Source organism: Podarcis tiliguerta (assembly GCF_965153285.1).
Source record: "Podarcis tiliguerta genome assembly, chromosome: 8".
In the NCBI taxonomy this organism is placed as follows: Eukaryota; Metazoa; Chordata; class Lepidosauria; order Squamata; family Lacertidae; genus Podarcis; species Podarcis tiliguerta.
This window is the reverse complement of record NC_139541.1, coordinates 61,332,311-61,353,315: the sequence shown is the minus strand read 5'-3', so window position 1 is coordinate 61,353,315 and position 21,005 is coordinate 61,332,311. Positions and strand designations below refer to the sequence as shown.

General features: G+C 45.4%; 1 protein-coding gene across 1 annotated transcript; it reads left to right on the top strand.

The window, feature by feature from the left end:
- The first annotated feature begins 1,620 nt into the window (after window positions 1–1,620).
- On the top strand, window positions 1,621–15,617 carry PAFAH2 (platelet activating factor acetylhydrolase 2). Its single transcript, XM_083453518.1, has 11 exons — window positions 1,621–2,372; window positions 4,811–4,961; window positions 5,637–5,733; window positions 7,725–7,793; window positions 8,122–8,263; window positions 9,352–9,465; window positions 11,841–11,932; window positions 12,080–12,250; window positions 13,476–13,624; window positions 13,850–15,334; window positions 15,404–15,617. The coding sequence occupies exons 1-10, from the start codon at window positions 2,283–2,285 to the stop codon at window positions 13,942–13,944; spliced, it is 1,170 nt and encodes a 389-aa protein (XP_083309644.1). The 5' UTR covers window positions 1,621–2,282; the 3' UTR covers window positions 13,945–15,334; window positions 15,404–15,617.
- Window positions 15,618–21,005: the final 5,388 nt, after the last annotated feature.

Genomic DNA, 21,005 nt, shown 5'->3' with positions numbered 1-21,005 from the left:
TTATTAGCAATAACATTTAAATAACACAGACTGAGTCCAGAGAAAAAAATAAATCTGATAACACCTTATTAAGGAAACTGAACAAAAGCAGTATATAATTTGAGGAGATAGAAACAGAGGTTTTGTCTTTCTCGGTTTGGCAGGAAGACATTCAACCAAACATACAGAGGAAAACTCCCTCAGAAGTACACAGCCAGTCAGAGCATGTGCTACCTCAGTGCGGTTCATGCCTGGTTGCTAAGCAGCATCCCATCCCTCTCTTGGCTAGTCGACTTTAGCATTAACAGAATTTACCCTTATGTTAGAGACTGAATGAGCCATACTGTTGCATGTCCAATACATGTACCTACTGATACCTCCTCCTTGATTCTCAGTGGCCCCATTTTGGCAACAATCCTGTTGGCACTCATGGCCTGAGTTTGCTGTTAGAGGTAGCGACAAGGATGGTGACGAGAGGAAAACACAGACAAGGGGAAAACCATATAATGATAATAATACATGACTGTGAAAATCTCTTCATCGGATTTATGGAAAATCCAACTAGCACATTCCCCTGACACTAAAAACACTTTTAAAACTAAACAATCACAAACCATAGATCTGTACATTTTCCAGTGAGCAACACACACTTAGCTCCCCTATCCTATAATTTTCAGAATAGTAAAATAACACATTAAAAAGCATTAGAGCGTGAAAGTTGATATCCTGCAGGCCAAATAAGTGCAGCTGCAGGATGTGCTCCAATGTTTGACACTTAGGCTGCAAGATTAATGTATCTGTGCTCCCCAGCTGCACCCCTGCATTCTGGCAGTGCATGCTGTGCAGATTAAGTGCAGGCAGTAACTCAACAGGTGAAACTTTCCATTATCATGCTGATTCACCTATCTGCTGGAGAGTATTTCAATCCCACTTTTTAAATAGAGAAAAGAATTCACTTTGCTTTAAATTCTCACGTGACTCTAGTGCACCCTTCTCAAAACAATATGCAAACCAGAACACAGCTATCCTTTGAAATCTGCACTTATCTGACTTTTACCAGAGTTATCCTACCCTATAAAATGTGCATGAAAAATGCAGATATTGGCAAAAAAAATTAAAAAATTAAAGCCTTTTTATTAGAGAGAATTGCTTGAAATAATTGGCATACTAGACAAAATTCCACGAGGAAAGATATGCACCAAAATGCCTTTAAACACCGGCTGAAAACTTTTCATGGTCAGAGTAAACAATTAAAGAAAACACATTTCCATAATAGTGAGTTGAGGGCTTATGTTTCTTTCTTTTTTTACACAATTTTTATTGCTATGTAGATTTTGTTGTAAACTGCTTTGATTTTTTTTTTTATGACATAGCGGTACATAAAAATCTAAATAACAATCAAAGTTTGATAAATTCCCACGAGCATTTTACAAAAAACCCTCAATCGGATGTGGAGAGCTGAACTGAAGACTGGAGGAATGTCAGCTTGTAAGCATGTGCGGGAAGACTATCTAGTTTTAACTGATTGTACTGTATGCCAGCCACTCTGGCAGCCTTTGGCTGAAGCGGGGTGCAAACAAACAAACAAACAAACAAACAAACAAACAAACAAGAAAACACAAATCGACAGATCTGACCCCAAGTTCAGCGTAATACTGTTGAGAAAGAGTCCCCCTTCCTTTTGTCTTTCGCAAAAACTGTGACGAGCCTGCGCCCAAGGACGCCAGAAAAACAAACCAAGTGCTGTGTCGCAAGGCGCGCGTGACGAAGAGGGGGGCAGGCATAAGAGGATCCTGAAACGTGACAGATCCCCCTTCGGAAGAAATCGCCCTTCCTGGACAAATCATAGAATGGTAGAGTTGAAAGGGACCAGAAGGGTCATCTAGTCCAACCCCATTTCGCCCAACGTGGGGTTTGAACCCAGAGCCCTGAGCTTAAGAAGAGTCTCCTGCTCTACCGACTGAGCGCAACAAAGCAGGCTTGGGAAGCGTGAAGGGGCGAGGGATCCTTCAGCTTTCTCGACTTCTGCGCCTTAAGCCGTTTCTCTCCCAACTTTAGAAGCAAAACAATACAGAACCCAACTCGGGTCCCGCCTCCCGGTCTCCCGTCTCCTCCCACCGCCCCTCGGAGGCAAAGGGCGCGCCATGCCGGCCAATGCGCAAGCCGAGCGTCAGATTCGCCTCTCGAGGCGCAGCAGGAACCGAAGGAGGAAATGAAACTGCCCGCTGGCGTCTTTCTCAAATAAGGGGCGCCCGCGGATCCGTCATTTTCGGCTCACGCTGAGAGCGAAGCAGCAGGAGAGCATGGGGGTCAGCCAGTCCCTGGGGTTGCCTCGTGGGAAGGGAGCCTTCGCGGTGGGCTGCACGGATGTCATGGTGGGGCAGACGCCAAAGGTACAGTGATTTGCTGGGGCGGGGATGGGGGCAGAAGTGAGGCTGGCCCAGCCTGTCAGCTTGGAGGGTCCGCCGACCTGCGTCTTGTGGCATTTTTTTTCTATTCTCCCTACTTGAAAGTAGCTGGGGGTCTTGGCGGGCCACATAATGTATCCGTCCCCCTGCCTGTGGTAGTCATTGTAATGCGCTGTGCTAGCTTGCTGTGTGATTTTTTTATTGCTTTGCTGCATTCCTTACATTGTATTTTATTGCGTTACAAGTTGAGTACAGACTGTAGGATTCTGATCGCCAGTGTCCTTCACAGGCGCGAAGCTCAGGGGTGGCTGGTGATTTACAGACCACAGCTTGGGAACCCCCAGTTATGTCACACCAATTATTTCCCATCCATTCCCCCTTCAAAAAAAAGGCTGGTTGGAGAGAGAGCATATTCTAACACAGCAGTCGTATGAATTGGGCAATTAGTGGTTTTGTATCTTGCCTTTATTATTTTTATTTGTTTATTAGATTGTTGTTTTTCTCACCCTCCACCATGACGTCCCATGGCAGGTTACAATTCTTAATTAAACATATTTTTAAATCAGTTCAAACAATTTTCAGGGCAGAGAAAATAGGGTAGGTTTTTTAAAAATGTGTATATCACATTTCTAGCCCACCTTTTCTCTGAGGAACTCAAGGTGGCATTCCCCACAATACCCTGTGAGGTAGGTTAGGCCGAGAGGCAGTGACAGGCCCAAGGTCACCTATTGAGCTTCATAGCCTAGTATGGATGACCACATAATAAAGGTGGCAGCCTTGCCTCTGTGGGGAGGGGGATTCCACAACTTAGGGGCTGCCCCAGGGAAGGTAGTTTCCCGGCCACCCTGGCTACCCTTTGCACTTCAGGTGGTGGTGAAACTATCCAGAGGGTGCCCTCTGCTGGTATCGTTGGTGTTTTGTTTTGGTGACTCACTGTCACCAGGAAAGCCAGCCAAGGTTCTTTCGGGTGGGGGGGAGACAGGGTTGGGCACAGAGGGAAAATGAATAATCTGGATGTCATCTAACAAGGTGACCAACTTGTAGGAAACAAACACAGCCTGCTCTACTCCTGTGCTTTCAACATATTATTTTTATTAATTGAACATATGACAAGGAGAACATGCATGATCTATGCCTTCCGAAGTAAGGGCATAGCTCTGGCATGCTCTCTTGTATAGCAGGGGGTGGGGAATCGCAGGTCCAGGGGTGCAAATGCAGCCCTCCCAGCCTCTCGGTTTGACCCTTGGCATTCTCCACAAGCCACACCCCCTCACTGGCCTTGCGTCACTCCCTGAGGTGACAGGAAAGTGTCCTCTGAACCCTGATACTGTAGTGCCTCTTGCTTACTTGGCTAGAGGAGAGGAAGAGGTTTGTGTGTTGTATGTTGAAACAAGCCTACTGTTCTGTGCAAAATATCCATATGCCTGGCACATTTTTACCTCTGGAGTCATCCTCCACTGGCAAGTGGCCCCCAGAGGGCTGCCTAGGGTGGAATGTGGCCCTCAGGCTGAGAAGGTTTCCTCCCCCTTTTGTACTGGCTGAATTACATTAGGGCATAGGATGGGAACTGGGAGGCTGTGCCCAAAGCTTCACAGAAAAGGTGGGATTAGGAGAACAGGCTTTTTAATTTTCAAAATTAACTTTTTAAAACAAAACAAAATGTATGTGGTTACAGATAGCTAGATTTCCCCTTGTCCTAGACACCCCCAACCCATGAAGGCACACACCTGATAGTTATTTTTTGTTGACAATAGCACCCTGACACCCCTCCCATGCTTTCCGCAATACAAATGTTAATGCTACCTACAAATATGAATTAAATAAAAAATAATCATGAGATGGTTATCTGTTGCTTCGCAGAAACGCTAATAAATTTTAACTTGTTATAATCATCAAATGTATCCAGACTCTGAAGAGAAGCAGCTGAGATTATTGGTCCCATATAAATGCAGCAATGCTGGTATTCTGTTGGGCTCTTCCGAATTTGCTATATAATCAATGAAGTCAGGCCAAATTTGTCCTTTTTGATTTGTCCCCTAAATAATCACACTTTAGTGATCAACTTCTCTGAAACTTGCTAAAAACATACCTTTTTATACCACGCCTCTATAGAAAGGCCCTCCATATATTTCCAGTATCTAGAGATAAATAGATTTGCAGCCATCAAAACAAATCCAAGTACAGTTTTAACTTTTCCCATCTTTGTTCTGGTAGCCCCCAGATACTTCCCAGTGCCAGTGAGGGCTCTGGTAACAAGTCCTGTGCTGTTACTTGGATTAATTTCAGTAAGCACAAAGGAGACAGCCGTACCTCATACCTACGGACTTTAATGAAGAAAAAGGTGGTGGTGTGAGAAAGTGTGGAGTCCTCCTTCTCCAGGCAGGCGCTTGAGTTTACGCTACAATCTCTCTTCTCTTCCTCAGGGCCTCTTCTTCCGCTTATTTTACCCCTGTGTCCAGCAGGATGGGGCGGAGCAGCCCTTTTGGATCCCTCGGTATGAGTATTACTATGGAATCTCCGACTACTTGAACATGAACAGAAAATGGTGTGCCCCACTGCTCAGCGTGACTTTCGGTAAGGGGTTTGCTGGCTGCCAGCATCTTGGTGCAGTAGTGCTGCTTTTGTGCCCTTCTTCTACCTGTAACCCTTAAGATCTTGAAATTTGCTTATACCAGCAGTACCATCAGGGCAGGACTTTGGGGCAGAAGCTTGGGGCTCCGCTCAGCAGAATGAACTGGGATTCCCCCGCCTCCCAAATGCAGCAGTTGCTGGCTTGCAAGAATTTGAAGTAACATCACATCTGCACCATATGTTTAAAGCACTTAGAATCCTGAGAACTTTAGTTTGCTATAGGTGCCAGGAATTGTAGGGGGTAAACTACAGTTCCCATGATTTTTTGGGGGAGGAGTCATGTGCTTTAAATATATAGTGCAGTAAAAGCATCTATTGGAAGAGAGGCATAAGATCAGTCAATCCAGTGTCTTAAATTTACTTAACTTGTGCCACCAGTACAAGCAAGAACTACGTCCAGTAGATGCTCCTAACCTGCGATGGGCACCTTGCAGGGAATGCAAAAAGGGTGTGCCTTTTGTATCTGAAACAATTCTGAACTTCAAGAAACCACTAAGAAAAGATGAGAGAGCGAAAGGTTTTCTTGGGTAGCATAGCATAATTGGGATAGTGAAGCACTGACCAGCACTGTTCTAACAAGGCCTTAGAACATTCATATGTGACCATTGATTTCCACAGGTTCGTGCAAGATCCCTGTGAGCTGGGATGCTCCTTTTAAACCATGTTCCCACAAGTATCCGTTGATCATATTCTCCCACGGATTAGGAGCCTTTCGGTAAGTTTTTTCTGCTTACATTTCCTTCATCTTTGCAAGACCTCCTGCGGACTGATAAAATGGACAGTGCAAATGATAAAGTGAATGATGATACGTGGCTTGTCTGGTACAGTATACGTAAATCCACCACTAATGCAGTGTTGCATTGCATCAATGACATGTTGCAAGATACACCTCCAGAAAAACACACCCAAGTCTAGAAGGGCCTTTAGGCTGCTACTGGGTGACTGTAGAAGGAGAAGAGGCCCAATGGAGCTGGCCTTTCAGCAAAGGACAGTAATGCTGGGAAAAACAATGGATTGTGACCAAGAGGTCACTGCATTAGCAATCTACAGTGGTACCTCGGGTTACAGACGCTTCAGGTTACAGACTCTGCTGACCCAGAAATAGTACCTTGGGTTAAGAACTTTGCTTCAGGATGAGAACAGAAATCGTGCGCTGGCAGCAGCAGGAGGCCCCATTAGCTGAAGTGGTACCTCAGGTTAAGAACAGTTTCAGGTTAAGAACGGACCTCCGAAACGAATTAAGTTCTTAACCCGAAGTACCACTGTACCTGGCATTTCTTTGGCACTTCAGAGTATCCAACGTGCGTCACAATCTTTAGCATTCCTGGAGTTCTTAAAACAGGCAGTGTTCCTTGTCTGAGTGGCATTTTTGGGCACAATCATCTGGAACAAGAGCAGTCCTCTAGCTGCTTATGGGGCACTAAAACTGCCAACAGGTTTGGATCTATTTCAAGAGGGATTGGAAAGATGCCTTAGATGTGAAAAACCCGCTCTCTGCCATCCAGTCTTCCCACAAATCCTTGTGAGCTCATTAGAAAGCACCAAGGGATAAATATCGACTAGAACGGCTTAGTTCACATGAGCCCAGACACATCTTGGATTAGACTTTGGGTGAATGGTTGTTGCTTTTTAAAGCGCTTTTAGTGTTAGCTGTGATCTTGTGTTTAATTCCCCTCCCAAACTGACACCCCGTTTACACTACCATTGTAAACAGGATTTCTATGTAGAAAGCTGCAAGGAACCATAGCAGTCGTGTTTTTTCTTTGGAGGGAGGCTGAGCAACAGCGAGGCTACTACAACCGGTTTCATACCATACACTGCGATACCATTTTAAACACTCGTGACTTTTCCCAAAGAATTCTGGGAGTTGTAGTTTGTTAAAGGTGCTGGGGGTTGTTAGGAGACACCTATTCCCCTCACAGAGCTACAATTCCCAAAGGTCCCTGGGAAAAAGGATTGATTTTGTTAAACCGCACTGTGAATTGTACCTCTATGAGGGGAATAGGAGTATCCTAACACCTTTTAACCCCCCCCCCCCCAACAAACTACACTTCCCAGGATTATTTTATGGGCGCTATGACTGTTTAAAGTGGTGTCATCAGGCTTTAAATGTACAGTGCAAAGGTGGTCTGAAGGAGCATGGAGGGGAGGGGTGCCAGGTTTCAGTGTTCTGCACTCAGGGCTGCATGCGAATCAATGTTTTGTAGAATATACTCCTCTGAAGCTGTGATTTCAGATGACCCAAAGCTTACTGAGGGGTGTAGAATGCCAATTTCTGATCTGGGTCATCATCACACCTTTGAATGTTTTGCCAGCAGAGCAGTTATGTTCAGAGAAATGTACTGTATTGTGCATCTTGAAGAATGTCATCTCTGTCGCCTGGACAGAGATAGATAGCATACAGGTGGATTAATTTTTACTTTGAGGTTCAGGAGCAGACACACTTTGGTTCAGGACTGGCTGATCTATAGCCCAAGTGTTGGGACCTTTGGTCCCCTGGATGCTACTGAACTACAACTCCCATCATCCCTTGACATTGGCCACGCTTGCTGGGACTGGGAGGAGTTGTAGTTCAACAACAACTGAAGGATCAAAAGTTCCCACACACTTCCTGTGGCATTCTAGATGTTGCTGAACGAAACAAAACAAAAATCCACAGGGGTTTTCCACTATTTGTAACGTTATCTTCACTGTTTCAATTTCCAGAACTGTGTACTCTGCCATCTGTGTTGAAATGGCTTCCCGTGGTTTTGTGGTGATGGCGCTTGAGCACAGGTGAGAGGTGGAATCCCTTTAGAACAGGAAGACATCCCATTGTTTGTGTGCTTTGGTATGACTCTGATATGCTGCAGTTGCCCACCTCACTCATGTGTGCATTTGCTGGATTCATCCACGGTTTGTAAGCATCTGTTCCCACAATTCCAGCAGTATGAAAGGGACATTGGTATCTAAAAGAGCAAAAGGAGAGTGTGTGAAATAATCCTGTGGGACTAAAATACATCCCTACAATCTTGGTTCCGACTGGGACTCTGGAAAATTTGAGGTGCTGAACTGGACCCGTCTTCTTTGCCTGACTGCCTGTACTTGGTTTGTTTTTCCCCAGAGACCATTCTGCCTCTGCCACTTATTTTTGCAAGTTGGATCCTGAAACGCCAGACTTCCCTGAGGCTCAGATACGGGAAGAATGGCTCTCGTATCAAGGGGTGCCGAAAGGTCAGAAGGAGTTTCGCTTCCGAAACCCACAGGTATGCTTTGATTTAAACACACACACATTTGTTTTGTTCTTAGTCAACTCCTCTGTGGTGCAAAGAAGAATAAATATTAAAATCTTAATATCCCTTGGCAGACTCCCCTGCTAGCAACCAGTCCAAAAAGATTTTTTAGTACTTCTTTTTTTTTAAAAAAAAAATGCTTGAGCACCTCTCTGTGTGCCCTTGCAGCTTGAACTTGGCACAAAGATTGTGTTTTTCAAAGCAGGGGTGGCACCCTCCAGATGTTACTGGACTCTAAATCCCATCATGCCTGAAAATTGGCCATGTTGTCTGATGGAAGTTGGATAACATCAGGAGAGGTACATGCTCCTCACCGTTGGCTGAACTTGGATCACAAAGAGATGAGTGTTTTCAAGGTATTATCAGCTGCTGTGATCAAAGTCATTTAAGGTAGTTTACCACTCCTCCATGCCCGTGCCCGAAAATCCAAGAAAGGTTAACAGAACATTGATCTATATCTTGAGTCTACTCTATCAGTAGGGGAAGTTAGAACGTGGGCTGTCAGAGGCAAGGCCTTCACAGTGGTGGCCCCAAGGGTGTGGAAGCTTCTTTCCATCCTTGCAGGTTTCAGGTTGCTTGAAGAAAAGGGTGGTTAGACTTGTCATCTTTTGAAAATTGTTTAAAATATGACCCTGCATAAATAAATAATAAAAAGCCCATAGTAGAATTTTTGTGGCTGACATTTGGTTCTTTGTCAGGGACATTTGACATGTCTCTGGGCGCTCTTCTCTCTGCTTTTTATGTTTTTTATTTTCATTTTCAATTTTGCATTGTAAAATTTGGAGGAGTTTAGATCTCAAAGGATGGCTGTGTTTGTTTGTGTATTGTTTCAGAAAGTGTGAATTTGATCCCTGCTCCAGACTAATCACAAACTGTAAGCAAGGTTTGCCCTATGATTTACAAATTGTGATTTGTTCGGAAGAGTTAAGCAACAAGCCTGGATGCCAGGCTTTCGACTCCTATTCTGTTTTCACACAAGCACTTTTAAATAGGGCTTAACCTCATTAAAGCCAGCTAACGAACAAGAGGATTAACCATAGACCTTCTTCTTGTTGTTGCAGCTTCATCAAAGAGCAAACGAATGCATACGAGGACTTAAGTTGATCCGGAGTATCGATAGCGGCAAGGATGTCGTCAACCTCTTGCGCACAGATTTTGATCTGTCTGTGCTGAAGGTAAAACACATTGCACTCTTCTGGTCTGTCATGTGATATGAGGCAACCGTATACCTTACTTAATGGCTTGCCAGAGAGCAAATGGCGCTTAATTCTAAATAACTGCTTCTACTAATTTCTGTGCCACAGCTGAAGTTTGTGTTCACAGCTGCTTAAGGTAGGTCACCATTGTTCCCATTTTACAGACGGGAGGACTGAGCCTGGTTGCTCTGTGTTCATGGCAGAGAAGATATTTAAATCTAGGTCCCCATAGGTAGCTCTCAAGCTTGAGGAAATCTTTTCTATGTCAGCTTTGTGTGCTAAGAATCCAGTGTGTATTGCTGGGGATTCTGGGAGCTGCTATTCTTTCTCCCTAGCAGCATGCCAGTGGTAGAATGCTCTCCCCCAAGAGACCCGCCTGCCATCTACATCAATGTCATTTCAGTACTAGATTAAGAACTTAATTTTTTCCCCATAATCTTTAATTTAACCTGTTATCTCTTCCACTTCTCTCTCTCTCTCCCTCTCTCTCTCTCTCTCTCTCTCTCTCTCTGTGTGTGTGTGTGTTGTGTGTGTGTTGGGGGAGGGCTTTTTATGGATCTCTGAACTAGAGGCAGTTGTACCAATTCGCCTTGCTTCAGAAGTCAATACAAGGCATACCACTGCAGGATAAGCAAACATAGTAGCAGCAGACAGGAGACAGTAGGGGATGCTGGAAGCTGCCTTCTACTGAGTCAGACCATTGCTCCGTGTAGCTCAGTATTGTTGACACTGACTGGCAGCATCTCTCCCGCATTTCAGGCAGGGGACATTTCCTGCCTAGAGTTGACAGGGATCGAATCTGAGACCTGAAGAACACACCACAGATGCTCTGCCACTGAGCTGAGCTACGTCCCTTCCCTGTGGCTGGGGCAGCAATCCTGGATGTGAAAACAGGAAGGGTGCAAGCATGTTCTTTTATGAGTGCCTATGTGCACCTGTAAAACTACTGTGGGCTAGTCCGTTAGGGGACACTGTCCCAACAACCTCTGTCTACCTCCAGCCAGTCGTCCCCCCCACCTGCCCTTTTAAATCCCACCTGGGGGTGTCCTCGGCTATCAGCTTCCTCCTCCTTAGCCTCAGTGTTGTCCTTGTAGAACTCAGCAGGGAGGAGGAAGGGAAGACAATGAGAATTACTTTGCTCTGGCTCTACATTCCGTTGGCTTCCCTGCCTTCTGCCCTCCCAGTCCCAATAGGCAGCTGCCACCACTGTGTAAAACATTGCAGGGTATACATGGAGATGATTCACACAAGCAACCTCGGGCTGCTTCTGTTAACAGCCTGGCCTCGCTCGCACCCACCTCCCATCTGTCTTCCTCCTCCTGAGGCCTCCCTGTGATTGTATCCTTTGGTCACCAGGGGGAGCCAGACCCTGTTTTGCTTTTCTCAAAAGGTACATCTTGGCCACGTGGGAGCAGAATCAGCAGAAAGAAACAAAAGAAAGGCTCTCCAAAGCATTTTGTTGCTGCCTCTCCTTTTTTTGTTTCTCGAAATCCTTCTGTGTCCTCTCCTAGTCCCTTCTTGCTTTCCTCCTCCTGATATTTAGCAAGCCTCATTCACATTACCAGCCCTGCAGAAGCTGTTGCATAACGTACCCTGCTTCTTGCAAGACCTGACAGCAGTGGCTTCTGCAGAAAGCCACCAAGGAACCTTATGAAGCAGGGGGGTGGAACCTTCTTTGGCTCCTTTATCAGGAGTGGCCACATGGAATATATTTGGCAGGTGGGCAGGGCCACCACCTGTCAGTCACTTGGCGCTGCAATGACATCAGGCGATATGGTGCTTTGAAGTCCCAGGGTCAGGACTTCAAAGCACTTTGCAGGCAGCAAGGTTCTACTAAAACAGAGGAGGAAGAACTTCATCTCAGCAGGGGTTTCAATGCAAGCCCCTTCATGATCAGAAAGGGGTTCATACTGAATACTGCTAAACTGACCAATGAAACTCAACTAGGGGCGGGGCTTTTTCTGGTGGGGACTCCCCCCCCCCCCGAATGCCTCCTTTTGCTGGTTGGTGGAAGCCCTGGCTTTCAAAAACCTTTTAGGCAATTGTGCCACTTTGGTTAGCTCAGTTCTGCGTTTTGATTCATTAAACAGGTTGGACAGTGCTAACGTTTAAAACCTTGGGGCTTTTTAGGGATTGTTTGTACTATTTGAGTCAAAAGAGATGGCGTCGTATTTTTAAACCAATTCCGGCAACAATCGATTCAGGAGATCCTACAGTTCATTGAACATATAATCTCCCCATACCTTGTAGCCACGACTCTCTTAGCATTCCTTGGTGATAGTTTGTTGAAGAATGAAATCTCTGGGGAGTGGCTTCAACTTTCAGAGGTTTCCTTCCCTTCCCTTCCATTCCAGGACAACGTGGATTTGTCCAAAGTCTCCGTCATGGGCCACTCTTTTGGAGGAACGACGGCTGTGCTGGCTCTTGTTAAAGAAGCCCAGTTTAAGTGAGTATGCTCTAGAGGCTGCTTGGGAGTCTTCGGGGCAGCCTATTTTTAAAAACTTCAGAGCGGTAGCTGGGGACGTCCTTCTAGTAACACGCTGCCTGGTGGGAATCCGAGGCCTTGGTTACCTGGTTTTATCTCCCCCTGCAGGTGTGCTGTTGCCCTCGATGCCTGGATGTTCCCTTTGGAGAACTCTGTCTACCCGAAAGTGACCAAGCCGGTGCTTTTTGTCAACACTGAGTCCTTCCAGACTGCGGAGAGTGTGGCCAAAATGAAAAAGATCAGTGCTGTGAGCAAGGAAACCAAGGTTATAACCATCCTGTAAGTCTGAAGGTCTTGCTCAACTGGTGCGATCAGAGCTTTGTCATAATACAGCTCTACACAGGGAGTAAATGATTGCAGGTTTGCAATCTGAAGCGGCTGTGACGCATAGAGGAAGCGAGGAGGGGGAATGAGACAGACAGGGGAGGGTTGAGATGATAAGCAGAAAAAGAGATGAAAACCAGTTTGCAAAAGCACAAGGAATGGATAATAAAACATAAAAGAGGAGTTCGGAGTCACAAAAGAACCAAGATAGGATCAGCCATCAAAAATGACATGCCGCCTTGATTCATACTTAAACTGCTCAGTTCTTTATTATTGCAGTCACAGATCAGCCACTAAATTACAATCAAACACATGCAATTAGCAATTTACGAGCCCTTAGACTATGAAAAATTAACAGCCCAGCTCAAAAACTAAGACATGTGTGTGTGTGTGTGTGTGTGTGTGTGTGTGGTTCACAGGTATGCTTAGGATGGATTACTGAGTACTAGTAAGAAGATCCGGTTCCTAGTCACGCATTCTGATGCACAGAATTTTGCCACTTTGGTAGTAATTTCATTAGGAGTGTCTTGACAGGAAGAGGAGGGAGGTGTAAAAATTATCGGCTCTTCCTGAGAAATTAATGGGTGTAATATATAAGGAGCAAATGTCTTTATAGTATGAATAGTATAGTTATGCATGCTCAGCCATTTTGATGCCCAATTGACAAGGGCAGACACACTGGTTACACATTTACCAGTATGGCAAATGCTAAATGGTTAAAGCAGGTCTAAGTGAAAGCTCTGCAATATTTGGGAATTTCTAGAGCGTAAAGGTAATTGGCTACAACGAAGCTTTTGCTGCAGTTTCCAGCTGCTGGTACACTCAACAAACTTAAGCTGTGTAAAGTTCATTTGGGATTTGGAGGTCAAATTCGTAGGAAACTATTTTTTTACCAACAGTTAAATAAACGTGGCATTTTTCTCTTTAAAGAAGGGGCCTGGTGGATCAGACCTAGGGCTGGGGGAGACGTTTGATTCAGTTTGCATTTAAAGGCAAATGTACCTAATCTGCACTTTCCGAAATGGCCTCATCCTTCGAAATGGGCACTTCTCTGAATTTTGTGCTGCAGTTTTCCTGCCAACTGTTGTGTGCAAAAATGCATATACTAGGGCAGTGTGTGCACACAAATGCATATGTTCATGAAAAGAGCGTTGTCAAAGTGCTTATGTCCACTTCTCAGGGGTACAGTCCACCAGAGTCAGACTGATTTCACCTTCCTTGCGGGGAACCTCGTGAACAAAGTCTTCAGAACCAGAGGCACCATCGACCCCTACCAGGGCCTTGACATCACCAGCCAGGCCTCTCTTGCCTTCCTGCAGAAACACCTCCGTAAGTCAATGTGGTGGTGGTGTTTATGGACCGTGCCTTTAGAGGAAGGTGGTGGTTGTTCCAGTGAGCTGGGAGGGTTTTAAAGAATTACCATTTCCTCTGGGTACTAATGGATCCAGTGGTATTCTTCCTTTTAATGCTTGTAGCGGAGCCTTGCCAGCAGTTACATCATGTGCAATAATCATCTTCCTAGGCTAATCCCAATTTCTTTTCGTCCTTCCCTAGAGCTGAAAGAAGATTTTGATCGGTGGGATAGTCTTCTGGAAGGCGTTGGTGATTCTGTAGTTCCGGACAGCCCTTTGCAGAAGTCCAGCCTCTAGACCTGGGGGAACAAACTTATCTCTCTCAAGTGCTTTTGGCCAGTCTCTGTTTCCCCCAACTTATGAATCTGGGAGGAGCACGTTCTAAAAATCAGTCGCTGTCCAGACACAGTACCTGCTGTCAACTTCATGGTGGGTTTCTTCTTGCTGCTGAAACAAGAGTTCCCTAAACATGCTCCTCATCCCTCCAGGACTACGGAGAGGTGATCAGAAATGCTTCCATCTTTGGGGCTGATCTGTCTGTTCCTCTGTGATTGTTTGGAGGAATAGAAATAAGGGTTATCGCTTTGGGGACCCAACCTTGAGGAAGTTCTCTTGCACAAAGTCTTGCAGAAATGAAAGGGAGCTTGACCACAACATAGCACGTTTGGGTTGAATTCCCCCTTTGACGGTATCCTTTGCCATACAAAATTAGCAGAGTGCTTTTTTGGGAGTTGTGAAACATTTCTGAACAGGACAAAACATGTCAGCCAAATAGTGGCATCAAGTGAATGAAGGATTGGGCCTAGTGGTCTACAGCTCATCATAGAAACTAGTATGAAGATTATCCCAGGCTCGAGAGGTTCAGTGCTGTGTAGAGCATCTCTCTCTGAATGCTTTCTTTATATATACCAGTTATTTCACAGATGTTCTCAGAACTATCATCATCTTTCAGATTGATTCCTCTTGGTGCCTCTGTAGGCTTTTCTTTTTTTTAATTGTACCCAAACAGTAATGCAATCTCTTTGGGGCATAGTGAATCTCTCTGTACAATTACAATAGGGCAAATGTAGCAAAGATGGGGTAGGGAAGCAATTGCAACTTTGATTTCTACAAAATGGAGATCCTGGTCCTCAAATATGTCTTGAAATAATATCTTCTGGCCCTCACGACTCCTTTAATCATGGAGAAGTGGGCATTAGCCGTAGCTATACATCTGTGTGAGATGGAAACTCCTCTTCAGCTGGCCTGCAGGCTAAGAAAAGAACTTCTAGTGATATCATCATAGGGAAGGGATGCCTTGTACCAAGAATGCACCTGGGGGCGTGTGAGCCCCAAAAGTGTTAATGCAGCTCAGCAGGAAGGCCCTAATTAATATAAGCCAAGGCTGCATCCCAGAACCCTTGAGTTCAATAGCAAGGCTCGAACCTGCAACACATGAAGTACTTGCCAGATTGCTTCGGAGCACTTTCCAGGCAGCACTCTTGCATATCCTGTATGCACTTTAATTTTGGACTTAATAGGGAAAGTAGCTAAGAGTGCCACCTTTGAGTCTTGCTGATGAATGTGAGTGTCAGGTATATCTAACCCTGTCTGGTACAAGGTGTGACCCACCACATATGGTGGATCTTCCCAAATGCTTGGATGACCCTCCTGTGTTTACTGTATGCCTGAGACAGCAAAAACCAGGGTTTGGGGTGGGGATAGTATCAAGTACACATGCTTTTCTCCAAGTCAGCTGTGTCACACATTTGCACAGACCTAGTCTACCTCCACCATGTTGCCTTCTCCAGCCCTGGTGCAATTCCAGAAAGTGCACAGCCCTAATCTCATGTGAATACCTTGGAAATAGGTAAGATGCTGTCCTAATGTCCCTCTTATGTCTGTCAAAAGTGCCTGCGTTGATATATATATTTGTTTGAACTCTGTTGAATTGGAAACTTGAGCTTCATAACATGTTTATATACAATTCATTTCGCTTGGACTCTTATTTTTACAAGGGGGGAGGAGACGGTGGGATCACAAGACAAAGCGAAGGACCCTTCTCAATAGCCACTCAGGTTAGGGGGAGGGATAGGCAAATCTGCCAATTTCAGTTTCCATCCATTTTTTAATTTTTCCAATCTTCAGTTATCCACATTTCCACGGCAGTTTGCAATTTTGTGTCTCAAAAGCACTCGTTAAAGTTCATCAGCATTTTATTATGCATTTCTTCTAATGTACATATTTTTCTATGCACTTTTGCCTAATATACACATTTTTGCAAAGCAGTTTTCCCCAGAATAATGCACTTTTGTATTTTATATCCACTAATATATATGCATTGTTATGCACACTTTCCAATAGTGGATGCGTTTTTGTTCACATCACTTTGCTGGAGAAAGGCATTGCAAAATTTGGAAAGTACAAACATTGGAGTGTGGCTGTGTTTCGGTTTGCATATCGTTTTGGATCACCGAAATTGCAGGCTGATTCTCTGGAGGAGAGAACCATTTTGTACACAGCAGTTGCCCAGTTTCACACATGACCTGAGTCCTTCTTTCAAAGCCTTTGGTGCTTAACCCAACCTGTAGATAAATGTCGAAAGCAAATTGTGTGCTAGTGGATTGACAGCCTGGATCTGAAGACAAAATTGATTTTCCACACAGCAATGGTGACAGAACCCAGAATGTGATTATTCTTTGCTGAATAAAGGGGGCTGTTTGATCATGACAGGGAACCGATCTCCAGCAACGAGAATGGTCCACTTTTGGCTGGGTGCAGCAAAGTCTTGCTGTGACATCTGTGGCTCTGCGTGGTGGTTGCTGTGAGCCTCTGTTGGTGATGAAAAGGCGAACACAGAGAACACAGGTTGCTGCTGCCTCCCTCTTAAGAATGATCAAGCAGCTTATGCAACACAGGCTGAAGAACCAACTTTCCCACAGTCATGTCCAGCCTCTTTGCATAGCCAGTTAGCACAGGATGCTTGAAATCGAAGCCTTCCGGTGCCCTTTGCAGGTTCTCAGGGGACAGTGGTGCCCCCTCTTGCATGCTCTGCTGCTCTCCCCCCACCCCCACTGCCCCACTTCCTTCCTCCACCAGCACTGCCCTAGCTAGGCAATGTAGACACTGTCTTTCCAACCCGATACACAGATGCTCTGGTTGCTCACTCACTCTCCCCCCCACCAAGCTTAGCAGGCAGTGATGGGAAAGAAGCAGGTTCCTTCATCTTTCCTCCCCCGAAACAGTTTTTCAGTGTGGAGGTTGGGGAAAGGGTTTCTGAAAAACAAAGGAGGAGGAATGTTGTGCTGACTGGTGCTTTGCAGCACTTCCTTGCCACACAATGATGTCTTGTTCATTTGTCGCCACGTTGCCCCTATCCTCGGCCTGGCATGCATTTGGAGGCCCCCGGGCTGTGAGGGCCCGAGACTTGGGCCCTGGCCTTAATAACTTTCATAAAAACATTGAAGCTGGCTCACGTCACACGCACAGCATACGTGTAAAGCATGTTTAGCGCACATTTAAAGCACCATGACTTTCCCCAGTGAATCCTTGGAGCTGTAGTTTGGTAAGGGAATTGTAGCCTGGGGAGGGAGGAAACTGCAATCGGGGAGGAAACCAAGGGCTTAAAATGTAAGGTGTAAACCACGGTGCCCATCACACATACAAAACAGCTGGATCTGGATGATCTGTTGGCAATATAAGGCCACACTCAGGACATGTATGTGTTGCCAGCTTAAAGCACAAAGAGGCTGCCCCCTGCTGCATTTCTAAAGCCAGTGTGGTGTAGTGGTTAGAGTGTTGGACTGGGACCTGGGAGACCAGGGATCAAATGCCCATTTGGCCATGAAGCTCCCTGGATGAGCTTGGGCCATTCACTGCCTCTCAGCCTAGCATACCTTGCAGGGTTGTTGGGTTAAATGAGGAGGGAGAGAACCATGTACACCACCTTGAGGAAAAGGGATAGAAATGTAATAAAACAAATGAAATAATTTGTTTCCCCATATCTGCACCCTCCAGCTCTTATTCAATGAGGCCATCATCTGCGCATGTGCAACAGCCACCTAAAAGGTACACAGCTCAGCATAACCATAGCTTAACATTTTCAAATTGGATGGAAGCTGGTTTGAGGGAAGGCCATCATTCAGCAGCATTTCTCAAGAAACTGGGTACTTGGCTTCAGATCCCAGCAGTGGGAACACACTGGAGCCTGAGTAAGCAGTAATGTGCTGACAGCCTCATTCTTTCTGTGGAAGAGTCGCTAAAGAGGAGCAATATTCATCAGACTGCTGTGGCACACCAGGAAAGATCTTGGTTTGGGTCAGTCCATGCCCGCCTCCTGTTTCCATCTCCTGTTTTCACCCTACAATGCCTCTTCCTCCTTTCTGCACGGTGTGATGGGATGCCAAGAGGCAGCTGTCATGAGCTCACCTTGCCCACAACTCTGACACCCTCTCACTGACTGTGCTAACAGAGCAGCTTTTCTAGTGAAAGGCTGCTTCCCATCAGGGCTTAGGCCGGAGCTCTGAATCACACAAGCCATAGTGAACCCAAACAAGGAAAGTATTTTCAATAGAAAATCCTTTAAAATCTACAGGGAAGTACACGTTTAAAAGAACTTATGAAGTGATCCGAGTGCTGTGCGCTTACTTCATTCTTTGGGAGCGATGGGAACTGTACAGAAAAAAAAGCATGGCTGACCCTGTATAACTTCCCCCAAAGAATTATGGGAAGTTATGGGAACAAACTACAGTTCCCAGAATTCTTTGGAAGTCCTGTGCTTTAAATGTATGGTGTGCACACAGCCTTGCTCTGTGCTTGTTAAATGTGCACAGTGGCAAGGAGTCCCATGCAGTAGCCACAGAGAGTGTGGGAAGCTGCATACACTGTTTTAAAGGGAATGGGGACAGAGCAGGGAGACAGCATGCAGCCTTTAAACAATCTCATAATGGAACCCACTGGATTTTAGATGCTGAAGTGGACTGTTAATTTACAGGTCACAATCCACCCAGATTGTATCAGGTGAGTAGGGCAGTTTTCTCCTGCAACCCTAACTGATGAGATTGTAGCCAGGGGTTTTGCAATGTGATCAGTATTGTCCCTCTGAGATTGATGGGACTGTGCAGGGGATGAATGAAGATATAGGGGTTGAAAGGGGTCAGAAGGGGCCTAGGAGTGGGAAAGAAGCTTATATGGTATAGTGTGAAAAAATTAATTAGGAACTTGAGCCTCAGAAATAAAGGGCCCGGGCATGCACAGAGTGCACCTTCTTTGTCAATGAGGTACCTCTGTGTTTAATAATATGTTTTGTTTCCATTTTATGAGTTCTGGTAATGGTGACTGATAATTAATCAATGTTGATTACCATATTTTTCCACGCATAAGACCATTTTTTTGCTAAAAAATAATAATAAAAAACTGGGGGTTGTTTTCTGCACAGATGGTGAATGCACAGGGGTTTGGGCTCAGGCTCTGGAGTGGGCAGCCCAGGCTTGGGTTCAGGCTCTGACCCGATTTCTTAATTCGGGGTTCAAAAGAATAGGAGTTGTTTTATATATAGGCGTGTCTTATACACTGAAAAATACAGTATATATTGATACTTCTTGACTATTTCATCTACATTCCTAAGAATTTGAGTTGGGGTTGATGACAAGCTTATGATGGAGTCAATGAACTCAGATGTCTGGGAGACCCTGTTAAATCTCTGGCTCTCCTAGTCACTGCTAGACTCTGGGGTCATGATGACAGGAGAGGCCTTTCAGCTGCCACCCAGAGCTAACGTGCACAGAGGCCGTTGTGAGAAAGATTCTTGTCATTCCCTTTCATAACAGCCTAAGAAGGCGACTGGTGTGGAAATCACAGCCCACTCCCACCCTGAATCAGCATTGCTAGGGATTTGTTCTGACAGCGACACAGAGCACAGAGAATTAGCTTGTCTCACCCGATTCGTCCTGGCAGCGCTAGAGAAAGGCGCATAGAGAAAGGTTGTGCAATGTGGTTATGTAACAGGGCTGGGGCGGCGCAGGGAGCATCTTGGGCAGCAAAGAGAGACAGTGGAGCTACCTCTGGAGGTGCCTGCGAATAGCACAGGAAAACCTCACCTCTGTTCTCAATGCTGCTTGGCTTTTGATCGCACACATGCTGCCGTCCTCAAACAGGTTTTCATCTTTCAAGTGGCATCTTGCAGGTGGCAATGCACATGGGGCAGAAAGCTTTCGTTGGGAGCAGCTGCCCCCCGCCACCCACTGCAGCCCCAGACATGCATTTGTTTCTGATCAAGATGAGGCCTGACAAAAGCGAGAGGAACAGCCTTCCCCAGGGAGCAGTGGACAGCTGTAAGGGGCAGTGCCGTCCTGCCTGAGACATAATATGCCTGCCCTCCAAAGCTAAATTTCCTCCTGCATTTCATGACTGCAATGTAGCCCAATAACTTAAATGGGGGGGGGGGGCAGATGTGAGTCCCTTTCCACACTAAAGCCAGGGACCTAGGGTCCAATGCTATACTTCATGGATTTTAGGTGTTCCCTATAGGAAGCTATTAGGCTGCATTTCCATATAAGGCATAATCTGAGTAGGATGTTTAATTATGGAAGAACCTCTGGCTTCAAAGCCAAAGGATGAATTAAGAGTTCTCCGAGTCTCTTCCACTGATACAGTTGTATAATCTTTCGGCTCCATTAACTCCACCACCTGTCATTGAAAACTGGGACTCAAGCATCTTCCTCCAGCCGCCCCCACTCTTTTTAATCTCCATTCTACTGTATCCTAGACAAAAACAGTAAGCTTGCATGCAAACACAGGCTGAGCATAGGGAAGGAAAATCTGGTGTTAAAAACAGTGACATGAAGAAGAGCTATTTTCGGTCTTAGGCAGTTTTGATCACAGAGCTTTTCTTCAGGGCCTCTGAGATTTATTCGCTATAGGAAAAGCGGATGTAGTTAGCATATTAGTCATGCAAATGTGCCCTGCTGGAAATGATGTACATTTGTGATCTCATAGCAGATCATCTCCTCTTTGGGCACTCTTAAACAAGGAAAATTGTGTGTGTGTGTATTGACGAAGCCTATTTCCAATCATTCAAATTATGTATTTAGTTATAGCATTTATTTTTATTTTGTGTTACCAAAAGCAATCTACATATTCATCAAATACGAACACTGACTCTGAAAGCAAATCTAGCTTTCAAACATGTTACATTTGCATTTAATTTCCGCACTTCTGTAGCAAAGCTTTCCAGGAAGCACTACACTTATGGGAGCCAGGGGCAAAGAGGGGAACAGCTGGGTGTCTGCCAGTGGTAGCTGGTGCCCATTGGGACTGGTTAGGTGGAAGACAGAGAGCCCGACAGTAGGCGGAGCCAGAGCCAATGGCTGATGGAGACA

What these genes read in the sequence shown, in the direction of transcription:
- PAFAH2 (XM_083453518.1), top strand. Translation starts at nt 2,283, where the DNA reads ATGGGGGTCAGCCAGTCCCTGGGGTTGCCTCGTGGGAAGGGAGCCTTC. An exon ending in CACGGATTAGGAGCCTTTCG is followed by an intron (nt 5,734 to 7,724) that starts GTAAGTTTTTTC and finishes TTCAATTTCCAG; the next exon opens with AACTGTGTACTCTGCCATCT. An exon ending in CTTCCTGCAGAAACACCTCC is followed by an intron (nt 13,625 to 13,849) that starts GTAAGTCAATGT and finishes GTCCTTCCCTAG; the next exon opens with AGCTGAAAGAAGATTTTGAT.